At 26.1% G+C, this 25,035-nt stretch overlaps 1 protein-coding gene across 1 annotated transcript in view; it reads left to right on the forward strand.

The window, feature by feature from the left end:
* LOC100208081 (branched-chain-amino-acid aminotransferase, cytosolic) overlaps positions 1 to 25,035 on the forward strand; it is a 62,106-nt gene that overhangs the window by 26,056 nt on the left and 11,015 nt on the right. The window contains exons 5-12 of the mRNA XM_065791608.1: positions 3,649 to 3,768; positions 4,875 to 5,035; positions 5,181 to 5,262; positions 14,679 to 14,733; positions 14,995 to 15,080; positions 21,397 to 21,465; positions 22,069 to 22,140; positions 22,340 to 22,411. Of these exons, the coding sequence (XP_065647680.1) occupies positions 3,649 to 3,768; positions 4,875 to 5,035; positions 5,181 to 5,262; positions 14,679 to 14,733; positions 14,995 to 15,080; positions 21,397 to 21,465; positions 22,069 to 22,140; positions 22,340 to 22,411 (717 nt within the window). The remainder of the gene's footprint in view (positions 1 to 3,648; positions 3,769 to 4,874; positions 5,036 to 5,180; positions 5,263 to 14,678; positions 14,734 to 14,994; positions 15,081 to 21,396; positions 21,466 to 22,068; positions 22,141 to 22,339; positions 22,412 to 25,035) is intronic.

Consider the following 25,035-nt stretch of genomic DNA (forward strand, 5'->3'; position numbering starts at 1 on the left):
CTAGTTCTTTTCTATCGCTTCTTAATATATTTTTACTTTTAATATACTTTTTGCAAAAATTAAGTGACTCAACTGCAGCACATTGGATAACAGTTCCTTTTGTCTTATCCCAATGAAATCGTGTAACATCATTCGTATCATAATGAAAATCAAAACTTTCAAATATGTCTTTCGGATTTTTAAATAAAACATTCTCTGGTCCAGATGTCTTTCTTTGTGTCACAACATTACAAAAGTGAACAATCTTTAGCTCAATTTAAGGGAAGGTGATAATATAAAAAATTTTATATTATCACCTCCCCCTAGCCTATCAAACATAGTTGTTTTTGGCGTTTTTTTGACCATTTTTTTTAATTAAATGGGCTCTGAGGGAGACACAAGAGTGGTCCGAGATGGCTAATTTTTTTCCAAAGTTATTTTTAACACCAATGTCCCACATTTCAAGGGGTAGTTTTTTGAAATTCAAAAATTTCCTCAAAAGCAAGTACCCTGTACCCTAATATATATATATATATATATATATATATATATATATATATATATATATATATATATATATATATATATATATATATATATATATATATATATATATATATATATAAAATGTATGTAAGAAATTATATCTAAAATGTTATCTAAAATTCAAATATTTTTTTTAAAATATAAAGATTTTTTTTTCTTGCTACTTTGATTAGTTTAGTTATAATAGTTTGGTGAAATGACTCTGAATTGAGAATTAAGTTAAATTTTGTTGAGGTCAATGATAGTTAGGAGAAACATATTTTATGACTAAATAGCAATGATGTTATGCTTTCTTTTGATAATATATTTTTAGGAAACCAAAAATGGATTTAAGGTATGGGGAGCATCTAAAATTATGCAGACAAGTATATATAAATGGGTTACCCAAAAGCACACAAGGGAAGGGAGCGTTTGTTTCTGTACAAACACTCAACTCCATTGTAAAAAACTGATACCTAACTACTAAAGTATAAAGGTTTATATTTGCATGTAAATAGTTATAAAAGAAAAGAAAAAGTCAGCAATAGTTATTCTAATGAAGTTAAAATTAAAAGTTTTTATTTTGTTTATGTTTTGAAATTTTGTATTGGATTGGGGGTATTTTTTTTTTTTTTTTTAAACGCACTAATGTAAATATCAAATATGAATTAAGAAAATAAAATAAATACAAATGTAAATAAGTGTAAATGTAAATATGTAAATAAATGACAAATGTTTTTAAAATTTTGAAGTTATAAATATAACTATTTTTCTTTTTGTTTATTTACTTATAAACAAATTTGAAAAGTTTAGAGCCTAATGTTGGTCTTTAATGTAAATTGATGACTTTTATTTTCATTTTGATAAATTTTTAATGTTATGTTTTTAATGTTATACTTTCAACGCTGTTCTTTACATTTAAACAATCAAAAAACATATCCACCATAAAGCAAATTTCTGTATACTTTTGGTAATAGTTAAATAAGATGATTCTGGTGGCATAATAAACAAAGTTCTGTGGAACCAGCTGTTTCTGGTAAAAAAAAGTATTGTGTCCATTTTGTTTTCTTAAAGCTGAACAACCACATATTACACAATTTTCACCAGACATATAAAAAAAAAGTTTCAATAAAAACACAAAACAACTTGGTAAAATATCAGGCAAACGCTAACAATAACGATCTTTCTGTGCAGGTTCGGAACTCCAGAAACAAGAAAAACAGTTTGAAGGAGTTAAAATAATGCATCTTTGTTCACTTCCAAACTATATCTTTCTTATAACTATGTTAAAACAAAATAATAAATGTATAACAAGAACTACTAACATTCTAGTTTTTGTCAAAACTCGCCGTCTCCATGTAAGTGTCATTTTAAGTCTAAAATATACACTGCAATCTACAAACTTTATAATTTATTCAAGGGCGTGTTTAATTCTAAAGAGCTTATATCATTGTAGAATTCCGATAGGAAATCTGAAAAATTTTTTTTTTCAAATTATAGGTGTTTTTTTTTTCATTACAGATTACTAAAGAACCTATTTAGTTACTTATTATTATATTAAAAAAAATTTTTTCCTCATAAATTATTTTTAAGACCATATCTTTCTATTTGTTTTGTCATTTCTTAACAAATAGATCAGGTCTCTAGAGCGAATAGGGGCACAAATAAAGAGGCATTAACAGTGATAAACCAAACGCATTAAGGACCATTTTTATTTTTTTATTAAACAACTTATTAATCAGTGGTGTCAACATATTTCCAGATCTTAAGTACCAATTGGCACTAAAAACATTAAAACATGAAAACAGTCAAATGTAGCCTCTACACTCTATAAAAAACAAACTTATGTAAGTATTATATAAGTATTGAAATACTTCGAGGTAGAGTTTGGGCTAAAAATTTGGGCACCTTTACTGTAAGTTACAGTATCAAATACGGTATACCAGATGTATCAAAATTGGCCAAATATATGACCTGGATATGTCACTGATTAATTAGTTAGAGACTTTCATTATGGTTCAAATTTAGTACTTTAAAAAAATCTAAAGTAATTTTAAGTTGATAGCATTGTTTTTTAAATTCTATTTTGTTATAGGTGAATCGCTTATTAAATTGCAAATAATACAGTACAATAATTTTTTTTGTCATTAAAAATTATTTATTAAGAAATAATAAATGGTTGCACAGTAAGCAGGTTAGAGTAGCATTGATTTCCAATAATGCATTCGACCGTCAATAATTTAAAAATAGGGTTATTTGAAAATGCTGTCATTTTGGTGTGAACATGACAAGTTAATATTTGCATTTTTAGATAGTTGGGTCTAAAGGTCTTATATGCTGTTAATCTTAAATCAAAAGAAAGTGTTAAAAAAATTTACAAGCATCTCGAAATTGCTGAAAATTAGGCTTTTTAGGTAAATGCGCAACTTACTTTTAAATATATTTGAGTTCTTAACAGGATCAAGCAGCTTATATTTTGCCCATTAATTGCAGACAGTAGTTTCTAATCAGAAAACTTAACTGTAAAGACTTGTGGGTGAATAGAAAAATACTACATTTAACTAGATTTTGCATTTTTTAGTGATTTTCAGAATTTTTCCTATGTTGAAGAGGTTATAATTTTTTTTCTAACAAGGTACAAGTTAACAGAAACCACTTTTTTTAAAGAGAGAACTATCAAGAAAAAAATTCTAGTAAAAATGAGTTGTTAAAAATGACAAAAAGTTATAAGGTTTAAAAGTAGTCTATTTTGACTATTTGTAAATTGAGGGGGATCACTGTGTCGTGTTTATGAGGCTATAATTTCTAAACCGTTGCACTTGGAAGTCTGAAATTTCAAGTTTAACCTATTGACATAATGTGCATAGTAAAGTCAGAGATGGTGTCCCACAGTCAATTGGTAGAAATTTAATGAACTGATCCTATATTCTTAATCAACATTAAAACTAAAAATATTGTATAATGTACACACTATATTATATTCATAATAACACACTCTATATTATATTCACTCACATAGTAACTTTTATTTTTTTCTATAATGTAAAATAAATTTTTATTTGTGTTTTATGTGTTTATTTATCTATATGTTATTCTAGGAATTTAATAAAGATGAGCTTCTAAAATGTGTCTGTGTTATTCTAGGGATTTGATAAAGATGAACTTCTAAAATGTATAGCTGAGTTAGTAAGAATTGATCAGAGTTGGGTTCCTGATGCAGAAAATTCATCATTGTACATCAGACCAACAATGATAAGTACTGAGGTAGATAATTTATTTGATTGGTTTGATAGATGATTGATCTTTATATATAGAATTTAGTTTTTTATATTTTATTGCACCTAATATAAGTTTATACTTAAGAATGACTGGATACTCATTTTATATGAAAAAAAAAGTAAGTATTATGTTCAAAAAAAAAGAATTATTTGAATTTTTAAACATCTCAGTTACAAACAATGTTTTGTTCTAAATGCAATATAAAATTTTATACCATTTTATTACATTAAAAACAATTGACTACTCATGTTTAAGTGTAGTTTCTTTAAATAACCTTTTGAATGTAGTAAAAATATTTTTATAATAAATTGGAAAATTTGAATTTTGAAATATGTAAATTTGAAAAATTGAAAATATAATCATTTTATATGAAAAAAAATATATATAATTATTTAAGTTATTTCAAATATCTTTGTTACAAACAATCTTTTACTCTAAATGCAATATAAAGCTTATACTATACAATATTTGTTTGTCGTGGTAACAACTCTGTAGCACATTTATTTCTGATGATTTTTATAATGTTGATTAAAATGCAAGAGTTCTAAGTTTTGGCGATTTTTTATTATATTGTTTGATAACAAGAAGCATTTGTTGTGGTTTAAAAAATGTGCTAGAATGAGAGAGAGGTAAAATGTTAGCTAAAAGGAGATTCCTGAATAGATTAATTCTAATTGCTTTTAAAAAAAAATTCTAATTGCTCTTTAGTAAGAAACTTAAATTACTGTAGAAATAGTATTTTAAATGTTATTTATAAAATGTTTATAAATTATGGTTCGTAAATTTCAAAAGGTTTCCAGAAACTTAAAAAAAAATTTTTTTATCCTTCAAGATTTACAATTCAAATATAGTCAATTTTAAATTACTGGATATTATAACTTCTGATCAGTTTACTTGTTTTTTGTACTAACTCTTGAAATGATAACCTTTAGGGAAAATAAATTAGTGATAACATTATAAAGTTGTGCGGTAACAAGGTTGTAAACAAATTTGAACTACTGTATATGTTTACTTTTTTTTTATGCTTTTTTTCAAGTAAAAAAAAGTTACAATTTTATGGTTTAAGTTGTGTTGTTGTTAATCTATTTAAGTCGACTCTTGGAGTTAAACCATCTTCAAGCGCTATGCTTTTTGTTATAACTGGACCTGTTGGACCATATTTCTCAACTGGTATTAAGCCAATATCATTACTGGCAGATCCTAATTTTGTTAGGTCATGGCCTGGAGGAATAGGTGACAAAAAAGCAGGAGGGTTAGTGATTTTAAATAATGTTTGTTGTTACATATTAATTTATATTTATTACCTTTAAAAAAATTTATTTATTATAATTAAGTAATTTAGCAATTAGTAATTGCGTTAAATTTTATTTTCAAAGTTTTAAATTCTTTTTTTTTAGTAACTACGCACCCACCATTTATCCTCAGCATATAGCTGAATCAAAAGGATGTGCACAATGCCTCTGGTTATATAATGATCAAGTTAGATTTTAGATTTCTTTTTTTTAGAGTAGAGGCTGTACAATTTTTTGGCGATTTTTACCTCCCCCTCCCCTTTGTCACTTACTTGTCAAACATCCAGAGACCTCCCTATAAAATTATGTTAACATTAGATAACCCCCTCCCCCTCACCTTCCTTGAAAATCAAATTAAAATGGAAAAAAATGAAAAAATGTTTTAAAAAGACTAGTTTATAACTAAAACAAAAAAGTAAAATAATTAGAGACAAAAAATTTATACAAATTTTAACTTATGAACATATTTCAGACAAATATAACCATTTAAAATTACAAATGCTTGCTCTGAAAAAAAAGTGAATAAAAGTAAAAGTATAGAGAAAAAAAATTAATAAACTTTTAAGTTATGAACATATTTCCAGTTTATAACTGCAAAGGCTAACTCCAAACAAACAAAAAAGGAAAGAGCAAACAAAAATGTACACACCTTAAACTTTTTAAATTATGAACGTATTTCAAATTAATTCAACACATCAAAGACTTTATATTTACAAAGACTTGTTCTAACTTCAAAAAGATTTAAAAGTTAACAAGCTATAAATACTTTTTTGCATTTGACAAATGGCATAAACTAGGGGTTGGTAACCTTTTGAGGCGGAAGAGCCAAAAGTTACAATTTACAAAATTTTTCAGTTTTTAAAGAGCTACCAATATCTTTATTTTAATATTATATTAACATTTGTGCATGGAGCACAAGGCTTGCAAGCCGCTGGTTGCTGACCCCTGGTATAAACATTTAAGTAGTATAATGTAGACTATGTACTAGTATATCTTTTTTGTTTGCACAGAAGACTAAGCAATAACAAAGTTAAAAAGTAATAGTGTCACTAATATTTTTAATGTAATTAAGTTACTTTAATGTAATAAAAATAGTTCTGTATTACGTCAACAAAATAGGGGAAGAGGGGTCTAAAATTTTTGTTGTAAATGCAAAGCATTTTAGTGAAGCTGCCCCGAGCAGTGAATGCCTTAGGGATGAATAATTAGTTAAAAAGAGTTTAGCAGAGTGAGGTAAAAGTACTAAAGGACAGATGTCCAGTGGAAAAAATAGAGCCTCAAAGTAGAAAAATACTAAAAAACTGTTAAGTAAAATGTTGTATAAAATAAACAATAATAATAAACAATAGTCGAGATAAGTAAGAGTCATTTACTGTTGTTCTACTAAATTGTCGTTATTGTCAAGCGAAAGTGTGATGTGTAGACAATATCAGTGATGGAGCAGAATTATTCATTTTATAAGTAGTTATCATGTGGTCTGTATTATTAGAGTGGTAAATATACATTATTAATATAAGTGTGTCATCGACGTCTCGAGTACCCTATGGATTCCCGCCTTATGGTACAGTATGAACACAAGAAGACCTCCAACTTTCGCCTGGTGCAGACCCAGAGTGGAACTTCTTTTTGGTATCCCAAAAGAAGTTCCACTCTGGGTCTGCACCAGGGTATCTTGTTAAGGTATCCCATTGTGTTATCACAAAAGGACTATTCTCAGAGTATCCTGTCAGGATGATTGCCACAGACTTCTGAATTGACACTGGGATCAAAGGACACTTAGTGGGGCTCAGTACAACTTGCATACAATTGTAAGTCACTTTTTTGACATGAGTGTCGATAAGTGCAGTGCTTTGTTGCAGTATAACGAGGGTCAGTGAGAGTTGTGAACTGTTTTGAGTCTTATATATGTGTATGTAATGTAGACAGTCAATGCAGAGTATTTGTGTGTGTCTATTGTAATAGAATGTCTTGATGGTATGAGTTGTTAGCATAAAATTGGTTGAAAGTCATTAAAACTGTTATAATGTAAGCTAGACGTGAATACTAGAAGTCCAATAACATGTATTTTAAAAATAATTTAAAAAAACTATTGCAACTAGATAATCTGGAAAATTTATACAGAATTACACCAATATAGTATTAAGAACTTGTATATATATTTTACAACTAATAATCTAAGATTATATGGAATTTTGTATAAGTTATAAGAGTAACTGTTAATATGTCACGTGACTGTAATGTTACCAGGAGTATCTGAAGTGGAGAAGAATTATTCGTTTTATAAAACAGGTATTCATGGTGACTTGTGTCTTTAGAATGAGTTTTTAGTATCAGAACAATGTTAGTGGTTAGAAGCTGGTTATCAAAATTAAGTTATGTTATATCTATTAATAATATGAATTTGTATTTTTTTATTCCTCGTTAACTTAATAACTCTTTATTAGCATAATACTAGTATTTTAACAGTGTGAGAATGATACATTACCAATAACATATGTGTATATTTAAATATAATTTAACTGCTATTACTTATCTTTTATAGAGGGATGTGTATGGGTGTATGTCACAAAGTTGGAGTAGAATTTTTAGTTTTTTAAGTAGTTATCAGATGGTGTATGTAACAGAGCTGGAGTAGAATATTTGGAGTGGAATGATTCGTTTTATATATAATTAGTGTGGCGTGGCTTGAGTTATAGGTATGATAAATATATATAGTAAAAAGATGCAGTGACTATGGAAAGAATATTAGATGTAGTACCTTTAGTGTATTTGACAGTAATTACGTATTAAATATCATGTATATTTGTAGTAACATTAGACATATTATGTACAGCCTGATATGCACAAACACATTATGTAGTACTGGACATCTAATGTAAAACTAGGTAGTACTGGGCAGTGGTTATGCATTCTGGCTGTACACATACACCCACTAAATGTATATATATATATATATATATATATATATATATATATATATATATATATATATATATATATATATATATATATATATATATATATATGTATATATATATATATATATATATATATATATATTTTTTTTTTTTTTTTTTTTTTGTGTTATTTCACCTCCCCAAGGCCCAGAAGGCCACTACAGATGAGGAGGCTACTTAATTGTGGTTATAACCCTCTCTCAACTCTATAACTCCAAAACACGAACCTTGACGAACAAGGCCGCTGCGCGGAGAAACAAGTTGAGCGCGGTACTACCAGGGACGTGGTGGGGATCGAACTCGGAACCTCTCGCTTATGAAGCGACCGCACTACCACTACACCACTACCGCATCAACTACCACTACACCACTACCGCATATAATTTGATATAATATATATTGTATCAAATAACCCACTACCACTACACCACTACCGCATATAATTTGATATAATATATATTATATCAAATTTATATAATTTATCCCCAAATAAATTTTATTAATAAAATGAAATGTATTTTGCATTTGATTATGATGCATGCACTGTTATGAACATGTATGTATGTTATATACATGCCTATTTGCATAACATTTATATATTTATTTATGCATAAAAGCAAATACACATGTACTAAATTTTTATTTTTTTTACTGTAAATCATGCGCGGAGTGTTGCTACATTGACTATTTTATAGCCTGACTCGCAAGGGAGTGCTGCTACATCGACTAACAAATAGCCTGACTCGTAAGAGAGTGCTGCTACATCGACTGACAAATAGCCTGACCTGCAACGGAGTGCTGCTACATCTACTATCTTTTAGCCTGACCTGCAAGGGAGTGCTGCTACATCGACTGAGGGTTTGGTTGGGGCAGGCAGTCTATCAATTAATAAAAAAAAATAATTCCGTTCTTGCATTTTTAATTTTTACTTTTTGTCAACAAAATATGGAAAAAACTTTCGGACAACATCTAAGAGTTCTATATATATATATATATATATATATATATATATATATATATATATATATATATATATATATATATATATATATATATATATATATATATATATATATATATATATATATATATATATATATATATATATATATATATATATATATATATATATATATATATATATATATATATATATATATATATTTATATATATATATATATATATATATATATATATATATATATATATATATATACATATATGTATATATATATATATATGTATATATATATATTCCTTAAAAGCTATATATTTTTTATACAATATGTTTATAATATGTAAGTAGATTTCAATAAAAAGGCAGCATATAACTAATTCCCAATATATTTTGATATAATAATATATTAACAATATTACCTGATGATGCTGACCACAATAGGCCAGTGAAATATTGTTAATATATTATTATATCAAAATACACTTAAAAACAGTTATATGCTGCCCTTCTATTGAAATCAACTTACATATTATATATAAGGTGACCATGTGTATGCATTTGGCGCATACAGTAAGCAGTTGACTGTAGTTTTGGGCGTTTGGGGTTTGTACGCGTTTGTGTTTGCATTTATATATTAAAAAAAAGCAAATAAAATTCTTTCAAAAAATATTCTTTGAAAGACTTTTATTAATGAATTTTCTAAAATTTCTTTCTTTTTTCACCTTATATATAGTTAAAAAACAAAATGAATAAAATTCCAAATAAACTTAACTATAAAACACAAAACTAAATGAATTAAATTCCTGTAAACATTAAAAACAAAAGTTATTAAAATTCCTATAAGAGAAGGAAAAAAATTACTTCGAAAGATTTTTCAACCACAACAAAGAAAATGGACTTGTTTTACGCAAATTTTGTTTGTCTTTTAATGTCTTTTTTTTATTGTAAATTATTGTAAACAACGCTTTGTGATTTATTTTAATAAGAAGTTTATAAAAATAAATGATTTAAGGTTTTTATAACTATTTATACATCAAATTCAAAAAATAAATAGTAAGAAGAGAAGGTTAAACACATTTAATGATAGTTTAAAGAAAATGTTTCTTTTCTTAACGCAGATCTAAGATGAGCTCTTCAAATGTACTATTTGTCTGCAATCGAAGATCATTGCAAATCTATCAAACACAAAATGGCATTGGATGCTTCTATATTGTCAAACAAAATCACAAATTTGATGAAGAGTCAGAGCTTTGGTCAAAGTGAAAAAATATTAGCCATTCAAGAAGGAATGATTGCATTCCACACAACCAAACACAACCATAGCTTTAGAAGTGCTGGTTGTACATCAAAGCTAATTAAGAAATTTTATAATCCAAGATTTGCTTGTGCGCATACAAAATGTGAAGCAATAATTGTAAATGTGTTCAAGAAATGTTGTGAAACTAGCTCAGAAAATGCTTTATTAAAAGCATCATTAGTGTCAATTCTTTCTGATGCATCAAACCACAAGGATGTTAAAATGTATCCAATTTTGGCTCGTGATTTTGATGTTAAAGAGGGAGTGCAAATTCAGCTGATTAACATGGCTGATTAACATATACACATACATACCCTTATACGTATATATACACCCATAAACATACATACATATACATAAAAATAGCTATGTATCTGTCTACAAATATATACATACATACATATATATATATATACATACATATATATACATATATATATACATACATACAACCATGATAAACATAGTTACCTATATATTCATACAAACACATATGAGTATATATGTGCTCATGCATGTGTATGCACACACATATACCTTATGGACATACATATATATTCCAAGACATCCATAAATTATTTATATGTATTATATACATTACACTGGCTATTTCACACATTTATTGTGTTAAATAGGTGTTAGAGTAATGTTTTAATGACCCAATTTGAGTTAAGTATAACTCTATAGGCATAAATCAGCAAATATAAATTCTAGAAATATTAGTATAAATCTTAGAATGACAAGCATCTATAATTAAAATATAGGTGTTTTATTATCCAATTACCCATGTAGTGTCAAGATGACATTCTCATCAGGACCATTAATTGTCATCAGAGAGTTTCCAAGGTCTGGCGCCTGACCAATGGTCGACTCCCTGTGGACACTACTTTGCTAAAATCGAGCACGTGCTCAAAATTTGTAAAACACCGGTATTTTGTAATGAGATGTTGTGTCTTAGACTTAGTTTGTTCTTTTCTTGGCCAACTCTGACCAGAGCCTTTGCGTATCTACTTGTCAATGTCAATGTAGGCATTCACATAGATATCATATGACATTTATTATGTACCACAGACATGCAACATAAAGTGATAGTCATATTGGTACATATTTATAAATTATAACTATATATTTTAAACAACCTTAGTAAAATGAGAGAAAACAAAGACATAGGTCCCCTATATGACATTTTTATAAAAAGGTAATAATTATAGTATAAAATAGTTAAAAAGGTAATAAAAAGTATAATTAAGAAATGTTTCCAGTCCTGTGTTAAACACTTGCTCAACATTCAGTATTTTAATAAAGCTATTTATACTCCTACTTTTTAAAAACCTGTTGTTGTGCTTTTTAAAGCAAAACAATAGGTTTTTAAAAATCATATTTTTCTTTATTTAAAGCTTTATTTTTTTATTTTAACTAAGAATATTATTTTTTTTCACTTTAATTAAATGACGTAGAATTTATCTTAAACATTCTGACAAAAAAAAAAAATTTTATAAATGACTTAAAAAAAACTGCAATAACTTTAGCACTTTTTTTTAAATCTATATATATATATATATATATATATATATATATATATATATATATATATATATATATATATATATATATATATATATATATATATACATATATAATATATATATATATATATATAATGCAGCTCGCATTTTGCCTGGGAAAAGGCGATTTGCCTACACGTTCAGCAAAAACTTATATCTTTTAGAATATTTAAATTATCTTTTGATTGTCGTTAACATGACGTTTATTCAGAAGAAATAAAGTCATAAGTAAAAGCATTTAACCGCAATTGTAAACTAATAGATTTTTTGCTAAAGGAACTGTTTGTTTAATAATTTTTTTTGTTGTTGTTAAAAATTAGTTAAAAAAAATAAAGTGTTTTAAGTTTTATCTTAAGGAATTAAATATATAAATTCCTTTTAAATATAAAAATTATTTTTAGTCATAATAGTTTAAAAAATGCACGATTTATTTTGATGTAAATATTTTATTAATAAGATATTTTGTTTATTGTTAATTCAATAACGTAAAGTTTTAATGACGTTCGTTTAATTTATGAAAATAAATTATGATCACGAATATGTTATCGGTAACTGATAAATAACAAAAAAAAACTCTTTATTGTTTAAAAACATTATTAAAATGAGTTCACAAATTAAATAAGAAAGAATTTATTAACAGTTAATAAAATAGCCAAAACCAACTGTAAAATCATAAGAAAATAAACAAACATTATTTTACGTTTCATGAAAAAAATATTTTTTTTTTTAAATAAAATTTATTTCATGTTTGAAAAAAATAATAAAAATGATTTTTTAAATAAGAACTTAGATTTTATTAGTAACTTTTGTTATAGTGAGAAAAAAACAAACTGTTTGTATGATTTTTAATGCGTTAATAAAATAACTTTAATTACAATGCGGTACTTGATAAGACGCTAGTGACGCAATATAACTTCTAACAATGCAAAATATATTTGCTGAGTTACTTAGAAATGCGTTACGCGTTTTCGTTACGCAGCGAAATCTCGTAACAAGGCCTGTGTAAGGGTGCCCAAATTTTTAGCCCAAACTCCACCTCGAAGTATTTCAATACTTATATAATACTTACATAAGTTTGTTTTTTATAGAGTGTAGAGGCTACATTTGACTGTTTTCATGTTTTAATGTTTTTAGTGCCAATTGGTACTTAAGATCTGGAAATATGTTGACACCACTGATTAATAAGTTGTTTAATAAAAAAATAAAAATGGTCCTTAATGCGTTTGGTTTATCACTGTTAATGCCTCTTTATTTGTGCCCCTATTCGCTCTAGAGACCTGATCTATTTGTTAAGAAATGACTTAACAAATAGAAAGATATGGTCTTAAAAATAATTTATGAGGAAAAAAATTTTAGTGACGCAATATAACTTCTAATGATGCAAAATATATTTGCTGAGTTGAGTTACTTAGAAATGCGTTACGCGTTTTCGCTACGCAGCGAAATCTCATAACAAGGCCTGATATATATATATATAGATTTTTAAAAAAGTGTATATATATATATATATAAATATATATATATATATATATATATATATAGATTATATATATATTTTTTAAGTCTTTAACTAGAAAAAATTTTTTAAAAACTAATGAAAAAAGATAACAATTCCTTACAAAAAAGAAAATAAGTTTTAAAATGAAACTCAAAAAACATCAACTCGAAGCGAAAACTTATCTTTTGAAATGTTTTATTCAAGTTACGCAAAACGCTTTTAGAAATTACTTCTAATGATTGTTTAATAAATTGACAAATTTTATTTAAATTGTTGAAATGTAAAATAGATATTGAAAAGAAAAAAGTATAGTATTTTTTAATTGTGTAAACATTTTTTTTTTAAAGTTGCAAAATAATTTTTTATAAATAATAAAGTAGTCTTTTGAAAGTCAGGTTTTAAAAAAAACTTTTAAACAATTCATTCTAAACTTGAAATTAAAATAATAATAATAATTATAATAATAATAAAGCAGTTAAATCATTCCATTGCAACAGGAAGTTTTAATTTAATTTATTCATAATTTAAAAAAAATAATAATCTTTTAAAATATTTTTAAGAAGACATGAAAAAATAGTTTCAAATGTTTAAATTTATAATAAAAAAATACATGCCTACTAAAAAAAATTTTAATATTTAATTTACTCAAAAGGCATTTATTTTAAACGATCAATTATAATTTTTAATTTATTTAAAGCCTTCGCGTAAAATAAAAACTTTTAAAAAGATCAAAGAAAGAAAAAGTTAATCACAACGTAACAATTTTTTTATTGCAATTAAATTGTTAAAACATTAAAACAGCCTTGGTCAAGTTATAAAGAAAAATTAAAAGCATAGTCAGTTACGGCATGCAATTGCATGCACAAGAGACACTAGCTCTTTGGAGCAGTGCCCATTATAGTGTTTGTAGAAAAGAGAAAGATAAACAACATTATGACAATGTGATAATGGTTGGAGGTTGGCTGCAAGATCAGGTCCAACTATGTTAACAATGCGTTTTTGCATCTTGTCTAAAAGAGAAAGGGCACAATTAGAAGATCCACCCCAGATATGGCAACAGTATTCCGTACAAGGACGGATTTGAGATTTATAGAGATAAAGAATAGAATCCGCAGTAAAAAAGTGGTGAGCAGGGTAAAGAAATGCAAACTTAGCAGATGTTAATTAAAATAGTATCAGCAGTATCATTCATTAAAAAAATAATTATTTTAAAATATTTTAGAAAAATTTAAAAAATTAGAGTTGGAGATTGATGTTAGATAAGGGTTAAGGGTGAGATGATAAGTGTGAAAGTAATAATTAAAATAAAATTCTTCTGTTTTTCTAGGTGACTGAGGTTGGTACAATGAACATATTTATGTATTGGATTAATGAACAAGGAGGTTGAAGGACTTTTTTTATTATTATTATTGCTAATGCATTTTCAAAATTACTAATTTCAGAATGTTTAATCTGTTGCATATTATTTTAATTATTACATAAAATAAATTGAAAGTTCTTTTTAAATTTATTTTTTGCTTATTTCTTTATTTTTTTATGTTTATTTATTAAATTTAAAATTTATTAAAATATTTATTTTAAATTGCTTTATTTCATAATATAACAAATCTTTATAATATTTTATGTTGCTTATTTTATTATAGAGGATGAGCTTATTACAGCACCATTGACGGGTTTGATTTTACCTGGTGTGACAAGGAAATCGCTTTTAGAGCTTGCACGAGAATGGGTATATATATATATATATACATATTTTAGAGATCATTTATAGATAAATTTTTTAATTCTGTTTTTGAATAGTTATAAATATTTTCTATTAGAGTTTGTACAAATATAATTAGACACTTTAATTTTTTTTTTTCCTGCTTAATGTTACATTTTTATATAAATTACATTTAAATAAAAATGTAATTTAAATTTTAAAAATGCCCCCCCCCCCCTCCTGTAGCAACCTGGAGGGGGGGGGGCAGTAGATAACAAGATTTTTTTAAAAAAAAGGTCCTTAAAACTATTTTGAGTCCCTTTAAGCCAGCACTAACTCCCCCCCCCCCTCCTTTCCAATTTAATTTTTGTTCCTAAGGGCCTGATATATGCACGTGTACTATATATATATATATATATATATATATATATATATATATATATATATATATATATATATATATATATATATATATATATATATATATATATATATATATATATATATATATATATATGAAGCCCAAAAAAAAAAGGAAAAAGGATCAAGTCACGTTTTTGCTTTTTTGGGGTTTTTTCCCCTGTTATATTCGGCTGCAGTTTAACTATATAATAATTGACTATATAACTAGAAAACTGATCAAGTTACACAGATATTTAGCTTTCTAGTTTATCTGCCCACTGGAAGAACAATCACATTGCTCACTGTAAAACATGTGACAATGCTAAACCAATCAGATTCAAGAAAATTATAAATAAACCTGCTGAAATGGCGGATGCATCTAATTTTCCACAAGTGGTGGATAAGCCTAAGAAAAGAAAATCATTGGGTTCTAAAAAAGATAAGGCAAAGAAAGCTTGAATTTCAAAACACACAATATGCAATAACTGCCAGTGCACATTTTTGCAGTACTTCGAAAAAACAAATCTTGAAGACAGAGCAGCTCTTATTAAAGCATTCAATGCTTACCCTTCAAAAGACAAACAAGACTCATTCCTTTTTTCTCTTATTACGACAAAGAAAGTGAAGGGAAGACCTACTCATCGTGAAGGAGAAGCCCAGTTCCATGAATTTAGCTATTCTTATCATGTACGAGTCCTGCGTGGTGGAACCTATGTAGAACAGAAAGTCTGCTTCAAAGCCTTTATTGCCTTGTTTGGCATTACAGACAGAAGAGTACAAATTATCAAAAAAGCTTTAACCTCAACAGGTAAGTGGCAAAATATAATTATTACCCAAAGTATGCCTATTTAAAAATGTATAATTGTGATAATTATTATAATAATTTATATTATTATAATTATAAATTATTGAAAAGGCATCTTTACATATAGCTATTTCTGTATTACAAAGTTAATCATGACTAGATCTGGTACTGCTAGATTAAAATATTATTGACAGAGGAAGAGATTCTTTTGTTAACAAAAGAAAAATTCAAATTTTGATTTGTGACAAAAAATTTGTATGCATGAAAAATTTGTTTATTTAGTAACAACAGGACAACAGTTAAACAAAAATGTGCAACACCTACCATCCACACCCCACACCCTCCTCCCAATCAACTAATCTGTCTCTATTACTCACACTTACTAATGATTTTTTTTACAATAGGGTGTCCTCCTAAAGATATCAGAGGATGACATAAGAATAGACCACACAGGCTTTCTGACCACATGATAGCAGCTATCCGTGCACACATATCAAACTTTCGTGGAAGACATTCTCACTATGGGCTTGGCAAAACTAGAAAGCTGTATCTTTCAGCAGAGCTTAATGTCAGCAAAATGCACGTCCTCTTCCAAGAAATACATCCTGACAGAGATAACTTACAAAACTTATTGCAGAGTGTTTGTTAAGGACTTCATATAGGGTTTGGATACCCAAGGAAAGACACTTGTGCGACTTGTGACAAGTTAGTTTTAAAGAGCATGCGGAAAAATGCATCTTAAAGTATGAAGGAGGCGTAGATGTCCTATGTGTGGAAAAAGAAAAATTGACCAACCAACATGAACTTTACAACGCAAAGCTGATATATTTTACACAAGAAAGTCAGAGGCACACAGACATGCTCAAGCAACTGAAGCGGTAGAGGCAATATCATTTGATGATCAAAAAAATCTACCTATACCAAGCAAGACATGTAATGACGTCTAATACCGTCGCTAACTTACTTTTGTATCTTTCACTATTTACGTGCTGTCCACAAATGATGTATACATATACACCATAAGACAAAACCAAAGGAAAGAACAGTGCAGATGACATTTCTTCAATGCTGTATCATTTTTTTATAAATCATCTTTCGAGTAATGTCAGTGACCTGGAGGCTTTTTGTGATAGATGTGCTGGACAGAACAAAAATTTCACCATCATTCATTTCTTCCACACAATGATCCACACCTACAATCACTTCAAGACTGTCAAGCTGAATTTCAATTCTTAGAAATCTTCCAACACTGATGCAGCTCTACCCTACTGATCTGGCAATCAGCAAAGAAAAGTATAAAGATCTCCAAGTTCTCAAGCGTTTTTGTTGACCTGAAAGCCATGCGTTCTTTGACAACCTTTCAACCTCAGCAACAGACATCACTGATGGTTCTGAAGGAAGTATCTTGGACACTGATGATTAGAAATAATCACCTTTTATTTTTTAACTAATCCTGATCACCATTACTAAAACGCATCTTATTTCTAGTTAATAAAGTTTAAGTTCTCCTTGATTTATTGTATTGATCAAGACAAAACGATGCATACACTCTACACTGCACCAAGTTGTAATTTACTAATATACAAACATTTTTTGAAAAAAAAAAGTATAAAATGGAAAAACGATCAAGCACCAAAAAGGTATGTCATCGGTAAAATAATAACAACATAATCATTGCTAAGTAATGTTGACAGGAAAACTTTTGTTTTTATTAAAGACCTTGCTCAAGTAAATAATAAAAAATAGATAATTAAAAAAGCTTATCAAGTAAGTAAGCTATGGTGTTTTAAAGTTTAAAATCTAATTTACTCAAAACAATAAAAATGTAGCTTAATCGATTTTCCAGTGTGGTCTTCATATGTATATGTATGTATGTATGTATGTATGTATGTATGTATGTATGTATGTATGTATGTATTTATATATATATATATATATATATATATATATATATATATATATATATATATATATATATATATATATATATGTCAGGTCAGGATTCTACAATGTCAACCTGACATTTATGGTCGTCAATTTCTTGCCGGACTCATAATTTTAAAACTTAATTTTATTTAATATTTCAAATAAACTAAAAATGGCAAAACGATCGCTTTATTTAAATTCTAAATAAAATAATAAAAATGGGAAAACAAGTTTTATTTAAATTTTAAATAAAATAATAATTTTAAGTAAAATAAAAAAATGAAAAAAGTAACGTTTTATTTAAATTTTGAATAAAATTATTAAATTCAAAATGTTTTATTTAAATTCTAAACAAGTTAGTTTAAAAACAAACATTTCATTTAAATTGTATTTATTTAGTAATTAAAATAAAAACAAATTCTAACTTAAATTAAAGAAAGAAAAAAATTGGAAAAATAAATGTTTTATTTTAAGTTCTTAATAAAATAATTCATTTATAAAATAATAATCTAAATTCTAAATATAAACATTTATTTAAATTGTAAACAAAACAATTAAAATATGAATTGAAAAACAAACTTTTCTTTATTTTTCAGATTTTTAAGCAAACATTGGCGTTGAAAGAAAAGTTAAACTTGGCATTTGTTTTTCTGTCAATTTTATGCTGAACAAAACTTTTTTAGTTCGGCATCAGTTTCATTTGTCAGGTTTAATTTTTTGCCTTCATTTTTTCTAGCTCTGAGGGCTATATATATATATATATATATATATAGATATATATATATATATATATATATATATATATATATATATATATATATATACAGCATGAAAAATAATGGCCGGTTAACAATAAATAATTGCCCGAAACAACTAAAATTGCCGGTCAACCATTTAGGCATTGAAATGACTCAATGGTTGACCAATTTTATATTATATTAATAATATAAAGTTGTTAATAAAAATATTAAGTTAAACTATTAATAAAAAGTTAATTTAATGCAATGTTTTGAAAAATAAAGATAAAAACCAGGCTGTTTTGTTGAATAAAAAGAATAAAGAAGAAATTCGCTTTAATATCTTTTCGCTTTTAAGCTTTTCGCTTTAATGGCCTGCTACCAGTTTTACTGGTGGTAAAAATCCTATTTGTTTTTATAGATGATTGATGTCTTATTTTATTATTATTTTGATAAAATTGTTTCAAACATTCTCAGAACAATTTCTTATAGTATTAAGTATTTAGTTTAAACTTTTTGAATAATTTATAAAAATTGTTTTGATATTAAAAAAAAGTTCGAAATTAAATTACTTGGATGGTACCAAACTTCCTTTTTTAATTGAATGGAAATTTGTGCGGGCAAGAATTATTTTTAATTAATAACATTAGCTGGTAATTTGAATGTTTATATTTGTATTTCCATTTTAAAATGTATTGGTTTTCTTTAAAATTATTGTTTTAAAAGGAATACAAATTTGTTAATTTTCAAGCATTATTCATAATTTTTGTATATGAAAAATAAGGATAAAAATTAAACAGTAAAAATACAAATTTTGACCATCCAAAAAAAACAATTGACCTTCAAATCCATGTGTTAGCCGTTAAAATTGATGTGTTAGCCGTTCAAATTGACCGTTCACCTTCAAATTCTTATTTTCCTCACTGTGTGTATATATATATATATATATATATATATATATATATATATATATATATATATATATATATATATATATATATATATATATATATATATATATATATATATATATATATATATATACATATATTTATTTATATATATATATATATATATATATATATATATATATATATATATATATATATATATATATGTATATATATAGAGAGAGTCGAAAAGTTTCTTCCATAAAGTATGGTTTTAAAGAGAACACTAATAAACCAGACCAAAAAAATTTTAAAAACTTGAATAATTTTTTTTTTTTCTTAAATAAATAATGGGCAGTCTTTAGAATAAATTTATAAGACTGCCTGCCTTAACCAAACCTTCAGTTGATGTAGCATATTAGGGCTAGTCACTTTTAAAAAAATTTAAAATTTAGGTTTGGCTGGCCATTTTTCTTATGCTTTTGACCATATTATACTAAGAACTCGTTCTCTTTATTTTTACATTTAATGTAAATTGTAAGTAAAAAATATTGGTCTTATCATTAATAAATTATTTGTGAATGGTTTTGCTGATATACACTTATTCCTTTTTTTTTTATTGATATAATAATAGTTTAGATTAAGCTATTTGCTTAATACTCATATCATTTTAAAACTTCTAGATAAAATCACTTTCTTTTAGAATCCCTATTTTGATCCCTGGCACTTCAAAATCTGATCTTAAAGTACCTAGAGTATTTTTAACTTAAAAATGGGTAATTTTGTAAAATCTATAGATGAACTAGTTTGTTAATTTTTTGTTTATGCTGTAATTGGTCAAGTCCCTGGTAGTACTGGGCTCGATTTGTTTGCCTAGGTTTGTGTTTAGGAGTTAAAGAGTTGACAGAATGTTGCAACCCTAAAGCGTAGCCTCCTCAACTGTAGTGACCTGCTCAACCTTGGGAGTGTAAATAACATTAAAAAAATCCCATTTCAGAAAAAATATTAGAACATGTACATGCATAGAAATAAGTTTTTTTTTATAGATTGTTGTAGATTTATGATTTACAGATCAGGAGTATTTGTACAAAATATATAATGCAATACCATTATATGTACAAATATGCAATGCAACTGCATTACATATTTTGTACAATACATGTAAATCAGTAACAGGATGTTTGCATTGATGATTTGAAGCAGACTCAATTTGGTCTACATAATCATAAAACAAAAGTTTGTGCTCAATTTATTCCTTAGATGTAAGCAATTGAAATCCAAGAACAAAAATTGTCTTTCATAGTTTTATTACTCACAATTAATTAAATTTTTTTATCTATTTTTTATTAATAAAATATTAAAAACTAATAAGTTTCTAATTATTTTTGCACCATTGTTTTAAATCTTTTGATCCATATAATTTAATTATTGCAGGCTAATCTTTTCTGGATACCTTTTTGTAGACTTCATTAAATTATAATTTTTAATACCAGATTTTAATATTTTATTATATATGTGTTCACTAATTCAAATTATAGAATTTTATGTAGTAAATCTATTTTTGATTTTCATATTTTATTTAGAATGAATTCAAAGTTTCTGAAAAAACTTATACAATCCACCAAATGATCAAAGCTTCAAAAGAAGGGCGAGTAAGTATGAAGCAAAATACACACTAGTGTCTCATGTTTTCTAAGAATCACACACTAGTGTCTCTTATTTTCCAAGAATCAAAACATATGTTTTGTTTCAATTTTGCATTATACATGTTTTTTTAAATATTTTAACTTGGACTCAATTCTTAAGGGTCTAAGTTATATTGTTTAAAGTTTTTAACATGAAAATTTTATCTTTAAATTTTTAAGCGCCAAGTTTTTAACTTAAAATATTTTTTTAATAAAAGTGCTTGCTTTTTTTCTTATTTTAAAAATAACAAAAGTTCCACTGCTAAATTGAATATAACTTGCAAAAGTTAGAATGTCATGAAATATGGTTTATTTTTAAGTTTTTGTTTAATAAAAATATGACTTTGACCGAATTCTTTTTTTGATACAAAATTATGCCATCCTTTAAATTTGCATGAGTAAACATAAAAAAATAAAATTGCAAGACATAAATTAAAAACAAAATAAAAGTTTATAAAAAACTTAAATAATAATAAGACTAAATGAAGGTTGTTAAAATTTAATGGAGAAATATAGTTGGTTTTTTAAATTATGATATTTCTTACTTTGATATATCCATAATTTTATTAGATCAAGGAGGTATTTGGAGCTGGTACTGGCTGTGTTGTTTTGCCTATTGAAAAGATCTTGTTTAACGATGAGGTCTGTAAATTAGCATAAATATATAAATAAAATTTTGTTTCCAAAAAAATTGCTTTCTTCAAAATCGTCTCTTATTCCATTGTTTTTTCCATTTGTTTTGTATTATTACTTTCTTGTGCTACTGATTGGCATTATTAACTTTATTGATTTTTATGTGTGTGTTTATGAATTCATATAAGAACTTAACTCTTTTTCACAGTTTTTAAGAGTGGATACTTCAAATGGTTTTCCTTTGACTAAAAGACTTTTCAAAGAACTCACAGATATTCAGGTATATTTTTTTTCCTTTGATGATGATCAATCATAGAAAATATGCTTCTCTAATTAGTCATTGTTTTATATATACATATGTGTATATATATATATATATATATATATATATAGTTCTATAGTTTGTTGGCTTTAGGAAGAGCGGAAGGAAAAAAGTGATTCTTACGCCAACACATACGTCACTTTTAATTACTTTTGACTTTCGTCCAACATTTCCGTGTTGGACGAAAGTAAAAACCATTAATTTAATTACAAATTAATCGTTTTTTAAAAAAACCACAAAAACGCAAATTTAATTGACCAGAATGTTTTTAAAAACATTCTGAATGTTTTTATAACATTTTGAATGTTTTTAACAATATAAACAATGTTTTTATTTTTATTTTTTTTAATAAAATGTTTTTATTTTTATTTTTTTTAATAAAATGTTTTTATTTTTATTTTTTTTACTGTAAATCATGCGCGGAGTGTTGCTACATCGACTATCTTATAGCCTGACTCGCAAGGGAGTGCTGCTACATCGACTGACAAATAGCCTGACTCGCAAGGGAGTGCTGCTACATTGACTGACAAATAGCCTGACCCGCAAGGGAGTGCTGCTACATCGACTGAGGGTTTGGTTGGGGCAGGCAGTCTATCATTATTAAAAAAAAAAAATTCCGGTCTTGCATTTTAATTTTTACTTTTTGTCAACAAAATATCGAAAAAACTTTCGGACAACATCTAAGGGTTTTTTATATATCTATATATATATATATATATATCTATATATATATATATATATCTATATATATATATATATATATATATATATATATACATATATACATATATATATATACATACATATATATATATATATATATATATATATATATATATATATATATATATATATATATATATATATATATATATATATATATATGTATATGTATATATATACACACATTGCCGCTCATGAAAGTTAGGACAAAAAATATTTTTTCAAAAGAACAATATTAAAATGTAATTACGTTATAAAATTATTAATTTATATTAGTAAAATTTATTATATATAAATCAAGTTAAATAAAATTTGTATAAAAAAATTCTAAATTAAGTTATTTTAATGTAAATCATTAAAATAACATAAATTGTACACGCAAATAAAAGTCTTATCATTTTAAATAATTAAACAGCGAACCCAGAAACATATTAAATTCAAATATAATTTGTCATTTAACAAATATTTCTATTGTTTACTGTGTTTTTATACGCAGCTATTTTGTTTATTTTGTGTTAGTGTTTTAAAAATTTCAAGTGCAGAAGTTCAAAGGTAAAATTTTAAAAAAAAAATTTTATTTCAATTTTTTTTAAATTTTTTCAAACTTAATTTTTTGTAAATTAAAAATATTGGAAAAAATATGCCTCAAGGTAAGCTAATAAGTGTAGAAAAAAGGGCAGCAATACTCACTTTGCTTCAAGAAAACTCTACAGTTACAAAAATAGCTGAAAAATTAAATCTGAGTAAATCAACAGTTAGTTATACAATTTGTCGATATCGAAGATCTGTAAGTTTAGAAGACAGAAATTGTCCAGTTCCTTCTTGCATAACAACAAAACTGATGACCGACGCATAAAAGTCATCACTAAACATAATCGAATGTTAACTGCTCCACAAATAACAGCTATTTTCGACTGTGATTGAGAAAAAAGTTTCTGTCAGTACTATCAAACGAAAATTGCAATAAGCTAATTTGCATGGTCGTGTTGCAATTCGAAAACCATATCTACGAAAAGGTAATCGACAGAAGTGATTCTGTTGGGCACAGTTCCACAAAAATTGGACAATGGATGAATGGAAACAAGTACTCAGGACCGATGAGTCAAAATTTTAAGTTTTCAGAAATAAGCAAAGGGTTTATGTTAGAAGATCTGTCAGAAAAAAAATGCTAAAGCATGGTGGAGGCTCTGTGATAGTTTGGGGTTGTTTCTCTCTGGATGGAGTGGGAGATTTGCGTAAAATTGATGGTATAATGAGGAAAGAACATTATAGAGATAGAAAAATTAGAACTGTATGTCCAACATCAAAATCTCATTTATGGAACTTTATAGAACAGGAATGGAATAATATTCAGAAAGAAACAACTAGAAAATTGAAAGAATGCAGAGAATAGTTAAAGCAGTTATTAAATCAAAGGTTTTTTTGACGAAAAACAAAATTTAATTATTATAATGGTTTTTGTAAAATTTTATTACATAAAACTGACTAATAACCTATTTTATATTGAAAATGCATCTGTGTGTATGTGTGTGTGTATATGTATATATATATATATATATATATATATATATATATATATATATATATATATATATATATATATATATATATATATATATATTCCAATCAATAATTTCCAATCAATAATTTCCAATCAATGAATATTAGGGTGATCCTGCCGCCCTTATGTGCTCTAGTTAAGCCTGACTTTTTGTGGGTGAGGTTCATAATAAATAGTAAAAATCTGAAATTTTAAGAAAAATAGACAATGTTTAGTGGTAGCAGATTTCAGTTGAAGTTTCAAGATTCTTGCAATTTCAAAATTTGTTGATAATCAGGAGGAACTTATAATTATCAGT

Source organism: Hydra vulgaris, chromosome 02 (assembly GCF_038396675.1).
Source record: "Hydra vulgaris chromosome 02, alternate assembly HydraT2T_AEP".
Taxonomy (NCBI): domain Eukaryota; kingdom Metazoa; phylum Cnidaria; class Hydrozoa; order Anthoathecata; family Hydridae; genus Hydra; species Hydra vulgaris.